Source organism: Pituophis catenifer, unplaced genomic scaffold, assembly GCF_029215685.1.
Source record: "Pituophis catenifer annectens isolate HBS135680 unplaced genomic scaffold, rPitCat1.0.hap2 SCAF_3, whole genome shotgun sequence".
In the NCBI taxonomy this organism is placed as follows: domain Eukaryota; kingdom Metazoa; phylum Chordata; class Lepidosauria; order Squamata; family Colubridae; genus Pituophis; species Pituophis catenifer.
This window is the reverse complement of record NW_027256883.1, coordinates 113,723,773-113,742,841: the sequence shown is the minus strand read 5'-3', so window position 1 is coordinate 113,742,841 and position 19,069 is coordinate 113,723,773. Positions and strand designations below refer to the sequence as shown.

Genomic DNA, 19,069 nt, shown 5'->3' with positions numbered 1-19,069 from the left:
AAGATGATGTTGGGGGGGAGTGTAGTTCGTTTAACTACAATGTGGATGGGGATAATTAATTCATAATGAATAATGCAAGTGTGTCCAGTTAAGAATCTTGTAAACATACAACTTTAAATGATACAATTAAAATGTACCATATTTTTCACACTATAAGACGCACCGGACCATACGACACACTTTAGCTTTAGAGGAGGAAAACAAGAAAAAACAATCTGCCTCTGCCTCTGCCTCCCAGCATCCATCCGGTATTCATCTGACTAGTGTCCTTGCAGCAAACAGCAAACAGCCTGGTCAGCTTCAGCACGTTATCGCAGCCCCAGCACGTGGCTCGTCAGGGCTCTGCTCCGTTGCACCCACCACAGGTCAACTGAGCTGAGCTGCTGCCAGCGGGGAATGCTGGAGTCTTTGCTGCCAAGCAACTGATTGGCGGTTGGATCAGCCTCCTGGAATACTGCCGATCATCTGTTTTAGATCATCTGCCTATCACCACCACCACTGTTTCCCACTGATCGCCACCGTTTGGCGGCAAGTGGTGGTGACGATCCCCACTGCCTAGAACAGCTGGTCAGCAGTATTCCGGGAGGCTAATCCAACTGCCAGCTGCTCGGCAGCAAAAGCTCCAGTGTTCCCCAGTGGCCTTGTTCCAGGCAGATTAAAAGGAGATTCTTAAACAGGGTAAGATAAGAACTATTGCAGAACATGGTATAGCCTTGATATGGCAATTGCCTCTTAGGAATCTGATGGACCAAAAGATTCTTACCTGAATAAAATGTGTTGATTTTGGCAAGCTCCTTCTCACAAGTTTGGAAAAACTTTTCTTCAAACTTGGCAAAATATCTCTTTACAGTATCTTCATCTGTGACTGGGGAAATAGAAACAAAATAGAATTTGTAAAAAGGTTCTTAAAATCCCTTCTGATATTAATCTTAGTTTTCTCAATTCGATACCATCGACCATGGTATCTTGCTGTGACGGCTCGAGGGGTTTGATACCATCGACCATGGTATCTTGCTGCGACGGCTCGAGGGGTTGGGAGTGGGAGGCACCATTTTACGGTGGTTCTCCTCCTATCTCTCGGGCCGTACGCGAGCGGTGTTGGCAGGGGGGCAGAGGTTGGCTATGAGGCCCCTCATCTGTGGGGTGCCCCAGGGGTCGTTCCTCTCGCCTCTCCTGTTCAACATCTATATGATGCCACTTGGGAAGATCATCTGTGGTTTTGGGGTGCGGTATCATCAGTATGCTGATGATACCCAGCTTTTTATATCCACCCCAAACCAGCCCAGTGATGCCCTCGACATGATGTCCCGTTGCCTGGAAGCGGTACGGACCTGGATAGGGAGGAACAGGCTTTGACTCAACCCTGCCAAAACCGAGTGGCTGTGGGTACCGGCATCTTGTTCTGATCGAGATATTCCATCGTTGACCATCGGGGGTGAGGTGTTACCCCCTGTGGATAGGGCTCGCAACTTGAGTGTCCTCCTGGATTCATGGTTGTTTCTGGAAGATCATGTGACGACCGTGACCAGGGGGGCATTTGCCCAGGTTCGCCTTGTGCGACAGTTGTGCCCTTACTTGGACCAAGATGCCCTACGCACTGTTACTCTTGCGCTGGTCACCTCCCGTCTTGACTACTGCAATGCTATCTACCTAGGGCTGCCCTTGAAAACCACTCGAAGGCTTCAGCTGGTGCAGAATGCGGCCGCGCGGGTTGTGATGGGAGCGTCCCGACACTCCCATGTTACACCCCTCCTGCGCGGCTGCGCGGCTTGCATTGGTTACCCGTTGCCCTTCGGGTGAGGTTCAAGGTGCTGGTTATCACATATAAAGCCCTTCATGGCCTAGGCTCGGGATATCTGTCGGACCCCCTGCAGCCAGCGACAATCCCCAATTGCTCGGTGTGTTCCCACAGACAGGGCCTCCTCAGGGTGCCGTCGGCCAGACAGTGTCAGCTGGCGACCCCCAGGGATAGAGCTTTCTTTTTTTAAAAAAATAAATTTTTATTAGCGTATAAATATTAAAAAAAAAACATAACATGGCATACACACAACAAACATTTATACAACATATATAAAAAAAAAGAAATTATATTTCCTTCTTAAGCATTGTTTCAAAGTGACATTCTGCTTGTTATATATTTCTTCACCTCTCCTTAGTGTAATGACATTTTCTATACCGGTAGTATTTCCCCTCTAGGTTTTTTGTTTATTTCTAATTTTTAACCAATTATACCATTTATTCCATATTTTATAGTAATCTGATTCTTCTCTTTCTTGTATTTCTTTGGTTAATCTATCCATTTCAGCGCATTCTAGAATTTTTTCTATTAAATCTGTTTCGTTTGGCGTTTTTTCTTGCTTCCAATTTTTTGCATATATTATTCTTGCAGCTGTTAGTATGTGAATTGTGAGATATTTAATATCTTTAGGGTATGGTTTATTAAAAATTCCTAGTAAAAACGTTTCTGGTTCTTTATCTATCTGTGTTTCTGTTATTTGTTCCAACCATTTTTTGATGTTAGACCAAAATTTCTTTGCTGCTGGGCATGTCCACCATAAATGATAGAAGGTTCCTTGTGTCTTCTTACACTTCCAGCAGATCGGACTATTTTTGGGCTGTATTTTTGCCAGTCTGGTTGGAGATATGTGCCACCTATAAAACATTTTCAGTTGGTTTTCCTTGTACGCCACTGTTCTTGTTAGTTTTGTATTTACTTGCCAAAACTTTTCCCATTTTTCCAAATTTATTGTATGTTTGATGTTTTGAGCCCATTTAATCATCGTTTCCTTGACTGTCTCTTCTTCCATTTTATAGCATAAAAGAAATTTGTAAATTCTGCTAATTAGTTTTCTGAATCTAATATAATTTTGTCTATTTCTTGTTTTTGTTTATGAATTTCATATATTTTTATGTGTTCTCTGTATTTAGATTGTATTTGGGTATAAGTCCACCAATCTATTTCCCTATCTAAGTCTGTCTCCAATTGTTGTTTTGTCTTCAATTTACCTTGATAGTCAATTAAATCTTTATATCTAATTATTTTTGTCTTATCTGTTAGATTTGGGTGTCTAATTGATTCTACCGGTGATAACCAACTTGGTATTTTCATATAGTGCTGTTTTTTAATTTTAAGCCAAATTTGTAGTAATGAGTTTCTTATTGTGTGTCTTTTGAATGTGTTTTGTTTCTTTTATCCCACATAAAGGAGTGCTAGCCAATTTGAAGTTCGTATCCCTCAATTCTCCCCAGGGGGAGAGCTTTCTATGTGGGTGCACCCACCCTCTGGAACCAACTTCCTTTGGAGCTCCGGATGGCCCCTGATCTTCGCTCGTTCCGCCGCGAGTTGAAGACTTGGTTGTTCCGTAGCCTGGACTGATGGGGGTTTTTAAATGAATTTTAAACTGTTTTAAATTGGGTTTTAATTTTATATTGTTTTAATAAGGAACTATGCATTTTACCGTTGTGAGCCGCCCTGAGTCCTCGGAGATAGGGCGGCATATAAATTGCATAAAATAAAAATAAAATAAATAAAATTAATATCTATGTAATCTTTTATCTAGAGGCAAGCCATTTCTCAGAGTTTGCAATATAGTCAAGAAAATAAAATCATTAGACTCCCTGAAGAAAAAAAAATCCCTTGAAATCTTAATGGGTATTTCTTTTAGTTTTTTAAAATTACAATCATTTAACAGTACCCATTATAAATCAAGGAGCTGGCAATATAAGAATTATTGTAGAAGAATTTTCTCCTTTATTTGTTTTAATAATAGAGACCAGAATATCTGTCAATAGAGGAACAAATTGCAGTTTATAACTGAGATAACCACTCTAGTTGGTGAGTGGTTATCTTTTCTTTTTATCCTGCAAATTATTCAGGGGGTTTTCTATTGTTATAACTATACAATTGCAAACTGTGGCAGATTCAATAAGCAATTAGAACCATACTATATCTTGTTGCTTAAACTTACAAAGCCTTTATCATTTAAGCATTTATTATACAGGGTTATTTCCATTTCTATTACTATATCAATAAATAATACAACACATAGATATTATATATATATCTATATTTCAAAGCTATAGTTAAGCTATTTAGGATGTGTTTTACAATTTATTTTCTGGGGAAAATTTAAAAACTACACAAATTGGATCAAGTTATTATTGCAAACATCTCATACAGCAGGAAACAAGATGTGGTCAAGCTAAGTTTATATAATTTTTGCGATGGGGTGTAAAACATATTCACAGAGGAAAAACAAACTTGATTTATATTGAAATGCCTTAAACATTTTGATAAAATGGATACTATACTATTTAATATATAACTAGGACACCTTAACTAGCAAGATACAAATTTTCCTCTCTTGTAATTGAAAACAAACCTCTAAACCATGACCTCTGATTTATTGCTACTGGATCTGCCACTGGAGGAATTTACAATTTATGTAATATGATTGATGTCTACTCAGGAATACATTCTACTGAATTTAAAGGAGTCTATTCCCAGACAAATAGTTTATAATGCTGCTGCCTAATGAATGAACAATATTTCAGGGAATGATTATGCTTCCCCCTCAATTAAATGCACAGTATTTCAATTAATCATAAAACATAATAGACTCCATCAATTTAATGTCATATTATACACATCTTTAAAAGAGTACAATAAAAATTTATCAGAGCAATTAGTAAAAAGTACTGTGAAATAAATAGGTAAATGTATATCTGAAAGCAACAGCTCTTTAATTTTGAGTGGAGAAGGCAGTCTATGACTGCAAAACAGCCTTGCAAATCTCCCTTTATCAATGGGTCAAAGGGCAAGACCTCATGTATTGATTATAAAGCCAAGTCTGACTCTAATGGATGCAGGCAATCCTTCTGATAAGCTAGTCTCAAAACATTCAAGATCTAAAGGTCAGTACTCACACCAGCTTTCCCCAAACCAGAAAGAATGGACTTCAAAGGTCAGAATTGCTAGCCACCATACCGATTGCTGAGAAGCATAGGAAATTTCTATAGGCACCCTGATTGGGAAAAGACTGATGGATAGCTTAAATTACACTTAAAAAAAGACAAGCTGAGTAACAAACAGAAAATGACAGTATTTCCACATATATAATCTCTAATATTATTTCTGATGTAATATTCTGCATCATCTAAAGTACTTTAACCCATCTTAAAATTATCCTTAAACAGTACATGTCCACTTATTTTTTTTCTGCACTAGCATTAATGAAAAAAGAGAGGTGTGTAGTATATAATTCTTTTTAAAAGATCCATTAGCATTTGCAACACTACAAATGTTTTCACAGAAAGAAAACCAAAAACAAGAAGATATATGGGCAATTTCTGTAATTTTAAAATTAAACAAGCTACCTGTAAGCAAGAACCCTAAACTAGTCCTTCAAGAATTTATGGAAATGGAAGCTTTTGTTCAAAGGATGGAGGAACAGGTTGATAACAAATAATTGATAAAAGGTAACAAAACTGGTATCCAGGAATAATCTCCAAACTATCAGAATAAAACAGAAAACAACCAAATATTTATTTTTTTAATAAAAGTTTTTTTTTTATTTTTTAAAACAAACACATAATACATCAATCCTTCCGTGTGTCTTCTTGGTGTTTCTTCCGTGACGACCTCTTCTTTTTATTACTCCTCCTATCTTCATTTCTCCTTGATGGTTTCAATTTCTCTGTTGATATTTTCCCCAAATTACAATACATTCAATATAACATTCTCCTTATTTAATTATCACAATCTTTATCTATATCTCTTTTTTAACCAATCATAAAATTTCCCCCATATTTTATAATAGTCTGTATCCCCTCTCTCTTTAATCATCGAAGTTAATCTGTTCATTTCTGCACAATCTAAGATTTTTTTAATTATTTCCTTTTCCCAAGGGATTTTCTCTGCTTCCCATCTTTGTGCAAATACTATCCTCCCTGCCGTTATTATATGTATAATCAAGTATATATTTTCTTTACTGATTTTCTCTGGTAGTATACCCAATAGGAACAACAACCAAATATTTATGAAGCCCAGTTGCCTTTTGAAAAGGCACCTTTGAGACATTTATGATTTAGATTCCTAATTTGTTTCACTTGTCATCTATAGTTCCCAACTAAAACTACTGAACTATATCATCACTGAGCTACAATTCATTCCAGACAATGACAACTGTCTCTCATAAAATCTGGATGACAGATCCCTATGTCTTTAACAGATAATTCCCAAACTATTACAGCTATTTACAAAAAAAACCCTGCATAAAAATAATGGATAGGACCCTTGCAGCTCCAGGTTCTCAGCGAAGCTCTGAAATGCAACTGGGCAATTCTAAAGGATCTTCCAATTGCAAAAGATGAGGAAAGACTGCCGTTCTAAAACATCTGGGAGAATATCACCCTGGGTAAAGCTGATCTCTTCTAACCTAAGTTTTGGAGGGGACTCTTAGTTAATTGGCCAAAAAAATATATCCATTTGTTTTTAATGCTCATGCAAAGTTATAACAAAGAACTAAACAGGAGCTTGCAGATAATTTTCTGAGGGGCGAGTCCTCCAGATTCTCCAGCATTTTAGTAAAAATGGCCTTATCCAACAGGCAGATCTTAAAGGACAAAGCAAGGCAAAATTGGACAGCAACATAGAAAGAATGTTAAAACAGAACCATCTGGTGTTCCTGCGTGTCCTGAATTATAACTCCAACCATGTTATGACCCAATTAATTCTAAAAGAATTCTAACATTTTTAAATGAAGGCTCCTTTAAGCTGTAAAAATACATAGATCAAGGCGTGTGTATATGTGTGTAAAATCCATTCATGAGTCAGGCATGTGTATAAGAGATAAACTGTTCTTTGCCAGTTGGCTGAGAAGGGAGTCTTCCTCAATCCAAAAGCCACCATTAGACCATGTTTCAGATGTTCACTGATCACAAATAGTTCCACATTCTAGGAGCCTGGCTGAAGAAACAAGCCTTTTTAGAAAACCAGGAATCCCACACTTGGAGCACTGCTAGAGTACATTTCGTACCATTTTTGTACTGTCTGAATCCAAAGTTCATATAAATGGCTTTCACTACACTGATCGGGGCGGGGATGTGTTGGTGGGGAATAACAATGGTGTAGAAGCCAACTCTAAATGGAGTGGCATGGCATGTGATCTGTCATGAGGTAGTACTTCAGACAGTTATACTTGAATAGATCATAGATCACTAAATCAATGCAATTCACAACAACATTTTGGGATATATTAAGAAACACCATTCCTAAGGAGACTCTGAGCCCCTTTTCCCTGGCAATGGTCTTGTATATATGTCTATTGGTACCATCTGCCAGTTTCCATCTGGTTTGAACTGAAACCTCACTTTCCACATATCTGTGAAGTGGGCCACCACCTCTGCTCCCATGGTACAACTGGCAAGAAGCCAGCATACTCTGAGCCTTTGATATAGAAGAATTTCACCAATTCCTATAGTCTAATGTGGATCAAGGGAAAACTCATCTGAAGCCAGCCACTGAGCAGCTATAGAGCCCTCCTTGAGCCCTTGTTTTATCACCATACTTGCTTGAACCCTAACCCTAATCCTTACTTTTGCTATATCAAAAAGGAAAACAAATAAATCCTCAATGCAGGCAGCAGTCCCAGCTTCCACACACTTGCAAGTGGGCACTGGAGAAACACTGGAGGGCTTGAATTCAACTAATATGATGGCTTCATGATGGTTTTAAAGAGGGAAAAAGGATTTGAAAGTATCAAGGAAACACCATGAGGAACTGTAATAGTAGAAATACCAGAGGCGCGAACTGTTCCCTAATCTTATTGAGCAAACCAAGATAGTGGCAGTTCAATCAAGCGTCTCTAAATGTTTCCCATTCATCAAATTTGTTTTGATAGCAATCCAATCTAACCCCCTTGACATTCCATAGAAAGATGGATTGAAAGTTGACATAGAATAAGCATAACATTTATGCTGTCACCAAGGGGGGGAAAAAGCAGAGCACTGAGTGGTGGCAGTGGCAGTGTTTGGGGAGCAAGTAAAGTGATGGCAAGAATGGGCAGGCTCGTGAATCCACTTTCAACAAACTCAAATGTCAACCCACAAAGCAGCCAATGCTGGTAAAAAGCACTCCTTCCCACAGACATCCTCCTTCTACAGAATATGGCTGCTTGATATTCTGAGGAGGGATAATTTGTTTATCTCAACATGGTATGCAAACAGCCCTTTGGAAAGGCTTTGCAGAACTCTGCTATGGATATGTTCTATGTGTCACACTGAAGAGGAACTGACTGGTTTAGGAGACAGTTTGCTAAACTAGTTAAAGGTTACAATATGTAGATTCTTAACTGAAATTTCATGAATGCTTTGCCTTGTATAAATTTGAAAAGTTCATTCCACAGCTGGGAGAAAAATGTTTTGAAGAGACATTCTGTCCAGTCATATTGTTACAAATACAAAAGTAGGCTGTACACAGCAACTAACTTTAGCATGTTTGCAAAAATATTAATTTAGCCAGGCTGGAACCCCTTTCACGAAAAACAAAATCTTGAACTTCTACCAAATTCTTCCCCTGCTTTTAGAGTAGGTGGCCCAAATTTGACATTGTACTTTAATGTTAATAAACAGTATATTCTACTTTGAATAAGCCTTTAATTCCTCTATTCACATTTTCTTGAACAATAATCAAATGGATATATTTAATATACACATAATATTGTTACTCAAATATTATTATCGAGAAAAAACACAGATTGTTGTTTTTTTTAAATACTTTTTTTAATCTAATACACACCATACATATTTTGTGGACAGTGTATTGACTGGGTCAAATCCAAAGTCCATAATCCAGAATGTTGGGTTCAATTGTACCAAAGTCAAAAAAAGCTTTAATGTAGAAAATGTATTTTGTGCTAAGAAATTAAGAGAAAAGCAAGCAATAACAACAAAAAAGAAAAACAGATATATTAAAATGGATGCAACTAAATGCAATACTTTTAAATATGAAGATAGCAAAAAATATGCATAAATGCTCAGGCATTCTGGACAAATAAATGGAGAGCTTGCTTTCTATTGGAATATTCAGGAATAATTTGGGATTTCCTGTACATGACCAAGAATAGTTGACCCCTGACTGCTATTGTTTCAGTTACCATAGTAGTTTAACCTTCACCAAGGGATTCTTCTATTTTTGGTTCAGGACTAAACTGTTAAGACCTTCTTCTGAAGTGAGAAGTGAAATGAAAGTATTACATGTATGCCCTAAATTTTTGACTACCATAGATACTCTGCAACCTCTGAAGACAGTGGAAGCTAATATTCAATTGGGTTTAGCATCTTTAGCTTTTCATTTAGCATTGATCTTAAAGGACATCTTATCTCTCACAAAGTCTAGGGACGCTAGGAAAATGACGCCTTCACAGGAATGCACTGACAACATAAGGGAAAGGTTACAAATATTTTTATCCTTTCTCCAGTGCCACCCTTCCAAATAACAAACTCTGGGGAAAACTTGAGAAAATGAATTAGCTCAGTCATAAAACATTTTTTATTTCACATTTTGTTTGGTGTGGGCATAATCACACTATAGGAAGTTTACGCTTACTATACTTATCTGTTTAATTTTTATTTTTCTATTGTATATGTTACATCTATTTTTGTTGCTATCATAATAATCCTACTCAATTAAAAAATATATCAAGAGAAATAAAAAAGGCATGTCATAGCACAGTCATATATAGATCAACTTCTCAATATCCCCCAGTGTGCTGTTACTTTCTACCATTAATTCTAGTTTGTTTGCTAAACTAACTCATTCAAACCTGAATAATAAGGTGATATTCTACCACATCAAGCATTTTAGTGGCTCATTATGCATGTTGAATAATTTCTAATAGCTAGGCAAGAAAAAATATAACAAAGCCATCTTAGTGGTACTTTTGAACTATGGTGCTGGAGAAGACTCCTGAGAATCCCTTGGATTGCAAGGCGATCAAACCGGTTAGTCCTAGAGGAGATCAATGCTGACTGCTCTTTAGAAGGCCAGATCCTGAAGGTGAAATTCAAATACTTTGGCCACCTAATGAGAAGGAAGGACTCACTGGAGAAAAGTCTAATGCTGGGAAAGATTGAGGGTAAAAGAAGAAAGGGTCGACAGAGAACAAGGTGGCTGGATGGAGTTACTGAAGCAGTAGGGATGAGCTTAAATGGACTCCAGAAGATGGTAGAGGACAGGAAGGCCTGGAGGAACGTTGTCCATGGGGTTGTGATGGGTTGGACACGACTTCGCAACTAACAACAACAACAAAGTGGTACTTTAATAGAGCTTTTAGTTGCATATTCCTGTTTACAAAGTAACTATTACTGTACAATCAATTATTTAATGACATGCTCAAAAGGAGGTTAAACGGGGTGCATTTTGGCCCCCTTGCTTTTTAACTTCTATATAAACAACATGATAAAATGGCTAAACAAAACAAATTACTACCTCCCCAAAAAATAGGTGATAGAAGCATCGCCCTGCTGCTCTATGCAGATGACGCTGTGATCCTCTCCAGGATACCAGTAGGCCTTAAAAGAGCCTTGCAAGCCCTTCTCCAGTACTGTAATTACAATAAACTGTAAACAGTTTAAATTATGTGAAAACAAAGATCATGGCCTTTGCAAAAAGGCCAAAACTTTATTCATGGTATCTAAATGGCCACAAAATAGAGCAGGTAACCATCTTCAAATACCTGAGGTGGTCATTCAGGCCAATGATTCAAGAAAAGCACATGGAGAATATGTGGCTGCCTTGGGCCAAACATCAGTGAGCCTTAAATTTTTCCGCACAAAGGGAGGATATTATGTCTCTGCTGCAATTAAGCTTTTTCTGGCCAAGTTGCTAGCACAGCTTCTTTATGGGACCTTGCTCAGACAGTCAGCTTCATGTTTTACACCATTAGAAATAGTTCAATCCAAATTCATTAGATCAATTCTTCAGATGCCGCGTTGTGTCTCAAATGCACTTCTGCGCCTGGAAGCAAGAATCTGTATGGTGTCCTTAAATCTCTGGCTAAAGTTTAACTTCTTTCCGCAAGGTCCTGCTCCATTAATTCTCCAAGACAAATTCTCCTCATCATGGATCAAGGCTGTCAAATCCAACCTTGCCAAACTAGGCTTCACCCCAGCTTCAATACTTAAAATGGACTACGACCTAGCAAGACAAACCTTGTGACAAAGGGTGGAAGACATTGAGAGGCAGGTGGACTTAGGGAAAGCTTCGCTATTTCTGGCTCCAGATATCATTAGATGTGTTGTTGCTCCTGACAACTATCTTAGTCAGTTGGAGTCAGCAAACCACCAGAAAGCATTTTCACTTGAAAGGTGCCATCAGCCATCCTGTACGGCAAGTATAAAAAGGATACCATTGACGAAAGATTCTGTTCCTGTGGCTCAGATGATGTTGTGGTCCGCCGGGGGCCTGCAGAGCTGGCAGCAGAGTCGGACAGTAAGGAGGTTGGGGAGGAACATGGGCCAGTCCCGGAGTCTGGAGAAGACTCCGACAAGAGCTCTGCATCAGAGGCAGAGAGGGGGCCAGGGCCATCTGGTAGTTATGTGCTGCCTCCAGAGCCTCCGGAATCTGACATCAGCGAGGCAGAGGAACAGTGTGAGCCTGTTCCCAGTGTTCGCATGTGCAGAGCTGCCAGGAGGCAAGAACAATTAAGGAAAAAAAAGGGTGACTCGGGAGTAAGGCTTGGGCTTGAGTGGCCCGTCCCATAAGACATAAAAGAGGAGCAAACAGACGTGAGCCTTTGCAGGAAGCAATTAGTTCATATAGTCAATTCAAGCTCTGAGAAGTCCGTTTGACTCTGCGCTCCATTTGGCCTTGCAAAACTAATTGACAATTAGGTCTTTGGCAGCATTTCAAGGGAGATAAAGGTGGGTGCTTCTCAACATTAGCCTGAATGACTGTGTCAACTCAAGCAGACATCTGTCAGAATCTTCACAGACTGTTTGTGAATCATTACGGGCTGTGAATGACCATAATTCACAGCCGTCTCAATAAGAGAGGTCTTTTTTGGGACTAAAATTGTGATTTATGCTTTCTCCATTGTGGGTGGAGACAGCAGCCAGGATGGGTGTGGTCATCTGTTAGGCCGATAGACTGAGCCCATCAAATTTGCTAAGTCCCGCCCTTGTTACCGGGCAAGCCCAGCTTTTGGCTCAGTCTGTCAGCCTAGACAGGCGTGTGGGACTGATCCTCTTGATCCTTTCTACCTTTCCTGGCTGCTTCTTGCCTATCTGAAATAATTTTTTCTCACTTGTCTTCCTGGTTTGACTCGGATTGTGATTTGGACTTCTTTGGATTGCGATTACAACTTCAGTAAACAGGGAAGTAGGTCGTTTCTCCCATTCCCCATTAGCTGGCTTTGCCGGTGGCTTGGGGGGGGGAGGACATTCCCTTTCCTTTTAGTTTAATTGGGGGAAGCCTTTGAGCCTTCGTGGAGTGTCCGCGCTCCCTTTCCACCCTCTCCTGGCCTTTTCGGGTCCCCAGAGCATTTCTAGCCGTCTGTGGAGCTTCGCGCCCCCTTCAGAAGCTCCCGGCGGCCATTTTGGATTTCAAAGTGCCCCGTTTTTTTCTATTTGCCGTTTGCATTGAAATTACAGCGTGGGTTGTGTTCGGGTGGAGTTTAACGCTCCCGACGGCATCGAGGGAGGCAGCCAGACTCTTCCCTTCGACCACCAGCGTCTTTAACAACTGAGCGTGTTTTGGGGGCTAATTTCACCGCGCTAGACGCTGGGAGGGGCCATCGGCTTAGGCGCCATTCCTCCTGAGTCGCTGGGCGGCGGAGGCCCTTTCTGGCGCGAAAACTTATTCTGGCATTTATCCAACTGCCTCCATTCACGAGTAACGGGCCCTTGTCATTGGAAGTATTTGCCTGACCTAATAACTGGCGGAGCTTCGCGCCCACCTCCCCTCCTGGGTGGACAGATTGTCTCTTAAACGTGCACTTTGAAGTGGGGCTTCGCGCCCCCCCCCCGCCCTTGTCTCCTGTTACGGGCTGCTACTGGTGCTCCCTGCTCACCTTAGTGTCATCAGGGCGTTCTTGGCAATTGCAGGTGGAGTTTTTCTACGCTCCCAACAATTAAATTCTGGGGCTAATCCACTGTATTTGTTTCTGGGCAATTCTTTGACTATTGTAACACCTGCTCTCTGTCATCATGCCTAAAGCTTCCCACAAGTCTAAACATGGCAGAAAGGCGGGGAGCTCCGACTCTCATCATCATCATCGTGGGGACATCCCTGCCGTCACGGGCGACTCTGCTGGAGCTTCTTCCAGGCTGGATCCTTCTGACCTCCCTCGGCCTCGAAGCAAGGCAGCTACTCATCTTCTTCCTTCCCGGGCGGAAGCTCGCAGGGACAAGGTTCTACAAAAGATATGCGCCAAAGCCAGCGGTGTTCAGTCGACCGTTAACGAGGCTTCATCTGCTTTACCTCGCGCCTCTACGGGACTTGGTTCTGGTGCACAAGGGGACCATCTCTCCCTCCAGGACTGCCCGGCGGTCATTGAGACGACCGGTCTATGGGGTTCTTCTACGTCACTGACTGCGACTCCTTCAGCAGAAGCCCCCCCAGCCCCATCCTCTGGAGAGGCTGCGCCAGCGGGGCCGCAACATCATTTCTTTCCGTCCCAAGAACAGATACAGCAGATGATAGCTGCAGCGGTTCAACAGTCTTTGGCGTCGCATTTTCAGCCCCCTAGTAGGGCGGCCTCTGTACGCTCCGTCATCTCCCCAGCCAGGGAGAATAGGGAGCTGGAAGACGCTTTGTCTGTCAACGCCCCGGACTCCCCTGTCTCTTCTATGGCAAGCGGGTCTCCTTCTCAGGTGACTGATGAGCCTCACGACCTGGAGCTTTCGGAGGATGAGGACCTTCCTCCTGAGCAGCCCGCCTTTACGGGCATTTTTCCCCAGGCCTTGTTTAAATCGCTATTACATAAGGCCATTGCTACGGCCCAGCTTGGTTCTCCTTCACCGCTGCCAACTTCTACTTCGGACTCCAAAGGTACCTTGAGTCCTCTCTTCGCTGAACCGTCTAGGACGGTAGATACCATCCCCACTCCTCCCTTGTTTCTTGATGTTATTAAGAAACAGTGGTCTACGCCGGGTTCTACTCTGACACCTACAGTAACTGATCGTCGGAACTTTAGCATCGCTCCGGATCTAGATTCGCTTCTCCAGATCCCGTCTGTGGACGCTCCCGTGGCTGCCCTCCTACCTCACTCGGCGGTTCCCGGTGACCCTGAGGAAGGACTTCGCCCGGAGGAGCGCCGTGCTGAACATGTGTTACAACGAGCCCACCAAAGTGCCTCCTGGGCCATCCGTGCAGCTTCAACGGCCTCCTTTTTTAACCGGACAACTCTGTTATGGCTTCGGCAATTACAAGAGTCGTTGTCTACGGAGGACGTCCGGGTACGGCAAGATCTCAGCAAGATTATTGCCGCCACGCAGTTTTCAGCAGACGCAACTTTGAATACTGCTCGCTTTGCGGCCAAGTCTCTAGCTTCTGCGGTTACGGCGCGCCGATTGGTCTGGCTACGCTACTGGCAGGCCGACGCCAGGCATAAATGGCGCCTGGCGTCGGTTCCTTTTGCGGGCTCCAAACTGTTCGGGGACTCCCTCGATCCTTTTCTTTCGGAGACAAAGGACAAGAAGAAATTTCTTCCGGTGGTTTTTCGTAGGGGGGATTCCAGGTTTCGCCCGTACCCGTCTCGCCCCCAATCTCGCCCCTATGACGGACCTTCCTCTTCCTCTTCCTTCCCTAGGTCGCAGGGGAACTTTCAACCTCGGCAACGGGGCGTTCAGGACAGACCTCCCAGAGGTAGGACCTTTGTCCCCAAACGGCCCTTTCGAGGGGGAGGAGGTCGTTTCTCCGGTCGCCGTCGTTAAGTGCACTCCGGATCCGCCCATAGGGGGCCGATTGGCTCTTTTCGTCCCCGCTTGGGAAGGTTCCACTTCAGACAAATGGGTTCTGGCCACCCTTCGATCCGGGTTGGCCATTGAATTCGTCTCCCCCCCTCCGAGGTCTTTTGTTTGCTGTCCGCTCTCTAATGATATCCAGAAACGATCCCTTATGGATTTGGCGGTTCAGCACCTTCTTTTGATCAGGGCTATTCAACCAGTTCCCGTGTTGGAGCGCGGCGAGGGATTCTATTCCCGCGTTTTCCTTGTTCCCAAGTCCTCGGGGGGGTGGAGACCCATTCTGGACCTCAAACGTCTCAATCGGTACGTCCGGTATCGAAAGTTTAAGATGCACTCCCTTAGATCTATTTTGGACGGTGTCAGGAGGGGCGATCTCCTCTCTTCCATAGACCTCACTGAGGCCTATCTCCACATACCCATCCTCCCTGCCCATAGGAAATTCCTTAGATTCTGTTACGGGGGCCACCATTATCAATATCGGGCCATGCCCTTTGGCCTTTCCTCTGCCCCTCGTACCTTTACTAAGGTATTAGCTGATCTGGCAGCTTCCCTCAGGGCTAAGTCTATTCGACTACAATGTTATCTGGACGATATTCTGATTTTGTCTCCTACGCCTCAACAAGCTCTTGCTGATTTACAATCCACTCTCCAATCCCTTTCGGCCCACGGATTTTCAGTTAATTTGGAAAAAAGTCAGTTGGTTCCCTCCACTACCTTGGTACACTTGGGGGCACTGATAGATTCGGTGGCAGGGAAGGTCTTCCTCTCGGACGAGAGGCAGGAGAGTTTGAGTTCCCTTGTCGCCACTGTTGAACGGTCTTCTTCTTCCTCTCCCCTAATCCTGTCTCGACTCCTGGGTAAGATGATTTCTGCCATTTCATTAGTTCCTTGGGCCCAACTGCACGCTAGGGAACTTCAGTGGTTCCTGTTACCTCTGCAAAAGGCGGGTAAGGGTACTTCTACTGGGAGGGTTTCTGTCCCTAGGAAGGTGATTAGGTCTCTCAGGTGGTGGCGGTCTCCAGCACTTTCCCGAGGTTGTTTTTTCTTTGATCCACAGAGAGTGGTGGTGACAACGGACGCCAGTCTCCAGGGTTGGGGTGCTCATTGTCGGGGTCACCTGACCCAGGGCATCTGGACATCCGCCGAGGCCCGTCGTTCCATCAACTGGCTGGAACTGCGGGCAATCTTCCTGGCTCTTCGGGCCTTTCATCGTCTCGTCTCAAACTCACACGTCTTGGTCCTCACGGACAATATTACAGCGAAGGCCCATGTCAACCGCCAGGGAGGCACGCGGTCTCCCTCTCTGATGTCGGAGGCGTTACGGTTGGGACTATGGTCGGAGGTCAACCTGGCTTCGTTACGGGCAGAACACATCTCCGGGGTCACCAATCTACAAGCCGACTGGCTCAGCCGTCGTCATCTAGATCATGCGGAGTGGCGTCTCAACCCTCGTCTCTTCCGACTGATCACGTCTCGTTTCGGGGAGCCGGTGCTCGACCTCTTTGCCACGTCGGACAATGCTCAGCTGCCACGTTTCATCTCACGATTCCCGTCACCCCAGGCAGAGGCTGTCGATGCTCTCCGCTCCCCATGGCCACCCGGGCTCCTATACGCCTTTCCTCCGGTTTCCCTGATTCCCCGGGTGATTCGCAAGTTGCTGATGGAACAGGCGGAGATCATTCTTGTGGCCCCACATTGGCCGCGCAGACCTTGGTTTGCGGACCTAGTGTCCTTGTCAATAACCCAACCGTGGCAGTTACCTCAGCCACAGGACGCTCTAACCCAAGGAACCCTGACTCATCCGGACTTACAGTGGCTCCGTCTGACCGCTTGGCGCTTGAGCGGTATTCACTTGGGGAGGTCAACATCCCTCCTGACGTGATTTCCGTGATTCAGGCGTCGAGAAGGCCGTCGACGAACCGGATTTATTCTGCCACTTGGAAGGCCTTTTGCGCTTGGTGTGATAAAGCGGGGATCCCTCCCCTACAGGCCTCAATAGTTGATATTTTAGTTTTCTTACGGGAAGGCCTTCGCAAAGGATTGGCTCCCAACACGTTGCGGAGACAGGTGGCGGCGATTTCATCGGTCCTTACCTTTGGTTCCTTGTCCTCTTTGACACAACATCCGTTAATCCGTCGATTTCTGCGAGGAGCTACAAATCTCTGCCCGCCTGTGTTGCACAGGTACCCCACTTGGGATCTCTCCGTCGTCCTTAATTCCCTTACGGCAGCCCCGTACGAGCCCTTGCGTACGACTAGCCTTCGCCTTTTAACCTGCAAGGTTTCATTTTTGGTTGCTATCACTTCGGCCCGACGCATTTCCGAACTGGCTGCCCTCTCAATCCGGGAGGACCTTTGTGTGTTCCATACCGACCGTGTGGTTCTTCGTCTGGACCCAACCTTTGTGCCTAAAGTTAATACCACCTTTCACCGTATGCAGGAACTTATCCTGCCCAACTTTTGCCCTCGTCCAGCCCACAGGTTGGAACGACGGTGGCACCTTTTGGATGTTCGTCGGGCTCTACGGATCTACATTAAACGGACGGCGGATTTCCGCAAGACGGAATCCCTCTTTGTCTCCTTTCTACCGGTATCCTTGGGCGGCAAGGTTTCTTCACCGACTATTGGGCGTTGGATTCGCCAGACGATAGCCAAGGCTTACGAATTACACTCTCTTCCGAGACCTCCTCGACTGACGGCGCATTCTACCCGAAGCGCCGCTACTTCGGCTGCCTGGGCAACTCAGGCTTCATTGCTTGAAATATGCAGAGCGGCCACATGGACTTCGCCTTCTCCGTTCATTCAACACTACAAACTTGACAAATTTGCCTCAGCTGATGCCGCCTTTGGTCGTAGAGTGTTACAGAGAGTTGTTTCCGGGGAGGGTACTTCGGACCAGACTGGTCCCACCCGGTTGTAGGGACGTGGATCTTTGGTATGTCCCATCCTGGCTGCTGTCTCCACCCACAATGGAGAAGGGGCGTTGGTCCTACCTGAGACGCACCTTCTCGTTGGGTGGAGACAGCAGCCAGACCCTCCCTCTCTGTCGCCAGTCTGGCCCGGTTATTTCTGTTCTGTTTCTATTCTTTGCTCTGTATTGGTGTCCCACACGCCGAGCCTGTCTTCGGATCCTCGCCAAAAGCTGGGCTTGCCCGGTAACAAGGGCGGGACTTAGCAAATTTGATGGGCTCAGTCTATCGGCCTAACAGATGACCACACCCATCCTGGCTGCTGTCTCCACCCAACGAGAAGGTGCGTCTCAGGTAGGACCAACGCCCCTTCTCAGGAAGCCTAGAACAGGAGAGGTGGAGATTGTGGGTCACATGCTCCTTAGATATTCCTTTTTCACAGCGATTAGGAAAAAACATATTCTGCCAATAACTGCTAGGTATCCTGGCTGTTCCGATACTATCTATCTTCAGTGGCTGCTTAAGGATGAACAATCCATAACTACAGCGCAGGTGGCCAGATTCTGTGCAGCAGCACTGGGGATTTGTCGCAAACATGTGTCTTCTCCACATATATTAAATGTGGTAAACCTTTGTACTGCTTAGTCTTTTCCCTTTTAGTGTTGGACCTACAACAGCCACACAATTTATGGTTTGTAATTTTAGTATAGTTAGGCCATGTATAATTGACAGACTAGATTTTATTATAGATTTTAGTTGTTACTTATTATTTTATACTAGAATTTTTAATTGTAGCATTTTGATTTGTTCTGGTCTCTGGTTTAAGACTGTAATAAATTGATTGATTGAATGACATCCTATAAAAGCATGCAAAAAAAAATAAACAGCAAGTGAGTAGAATAGAGTAGAGTAGAGTAGAGTAGAGTAGAGTAGAGTAGAGTAGAGTAGAGTAGAGTAGAATAGAAGTTTTTATTGGCCAAGTGTGATTGGACACACAAGGAATTTGTCTTGGTGCATATGCTCTCAGTGTACATAAAAGAAAAGATACGTTCATCAAGAATCATAAGGTACAACACTTAATGTTAGTCATAGGGTACAAATAAGCAATCAGGAAACAATATCAATATAAATCGTAAGGATACAAGCAACAAAGTTACAGTCATACAGTCATACAGTCATAAGTGAAAAGAGATG

General features: G+C 43.7%; 1 protein-coding gene across 2 annotated transcripts in view; it reads right to left on the bottom strand.

Annotated features, from left to right (window-relative positions):
• Positions 1–19,069, bottom strand: part of XPR1 (xenotropic and polytropic retrovirus receptor 1) — a 123,413-nt gene that overhangs the window by 54,088 nt on the left and 50,256 nt on the right. For both annotated transcript variants that reach the window (XM_070939266.1, XM_070939267.1), the window contains exon 3: positions 764–865. In XM_070939266.1, coding sequence (XP_070795367.1) covers positions 764–865 — 102 coding nt within the window. The remainder of the gene's footprint in view (positions 1–763; positions 866–19,069) is intronic.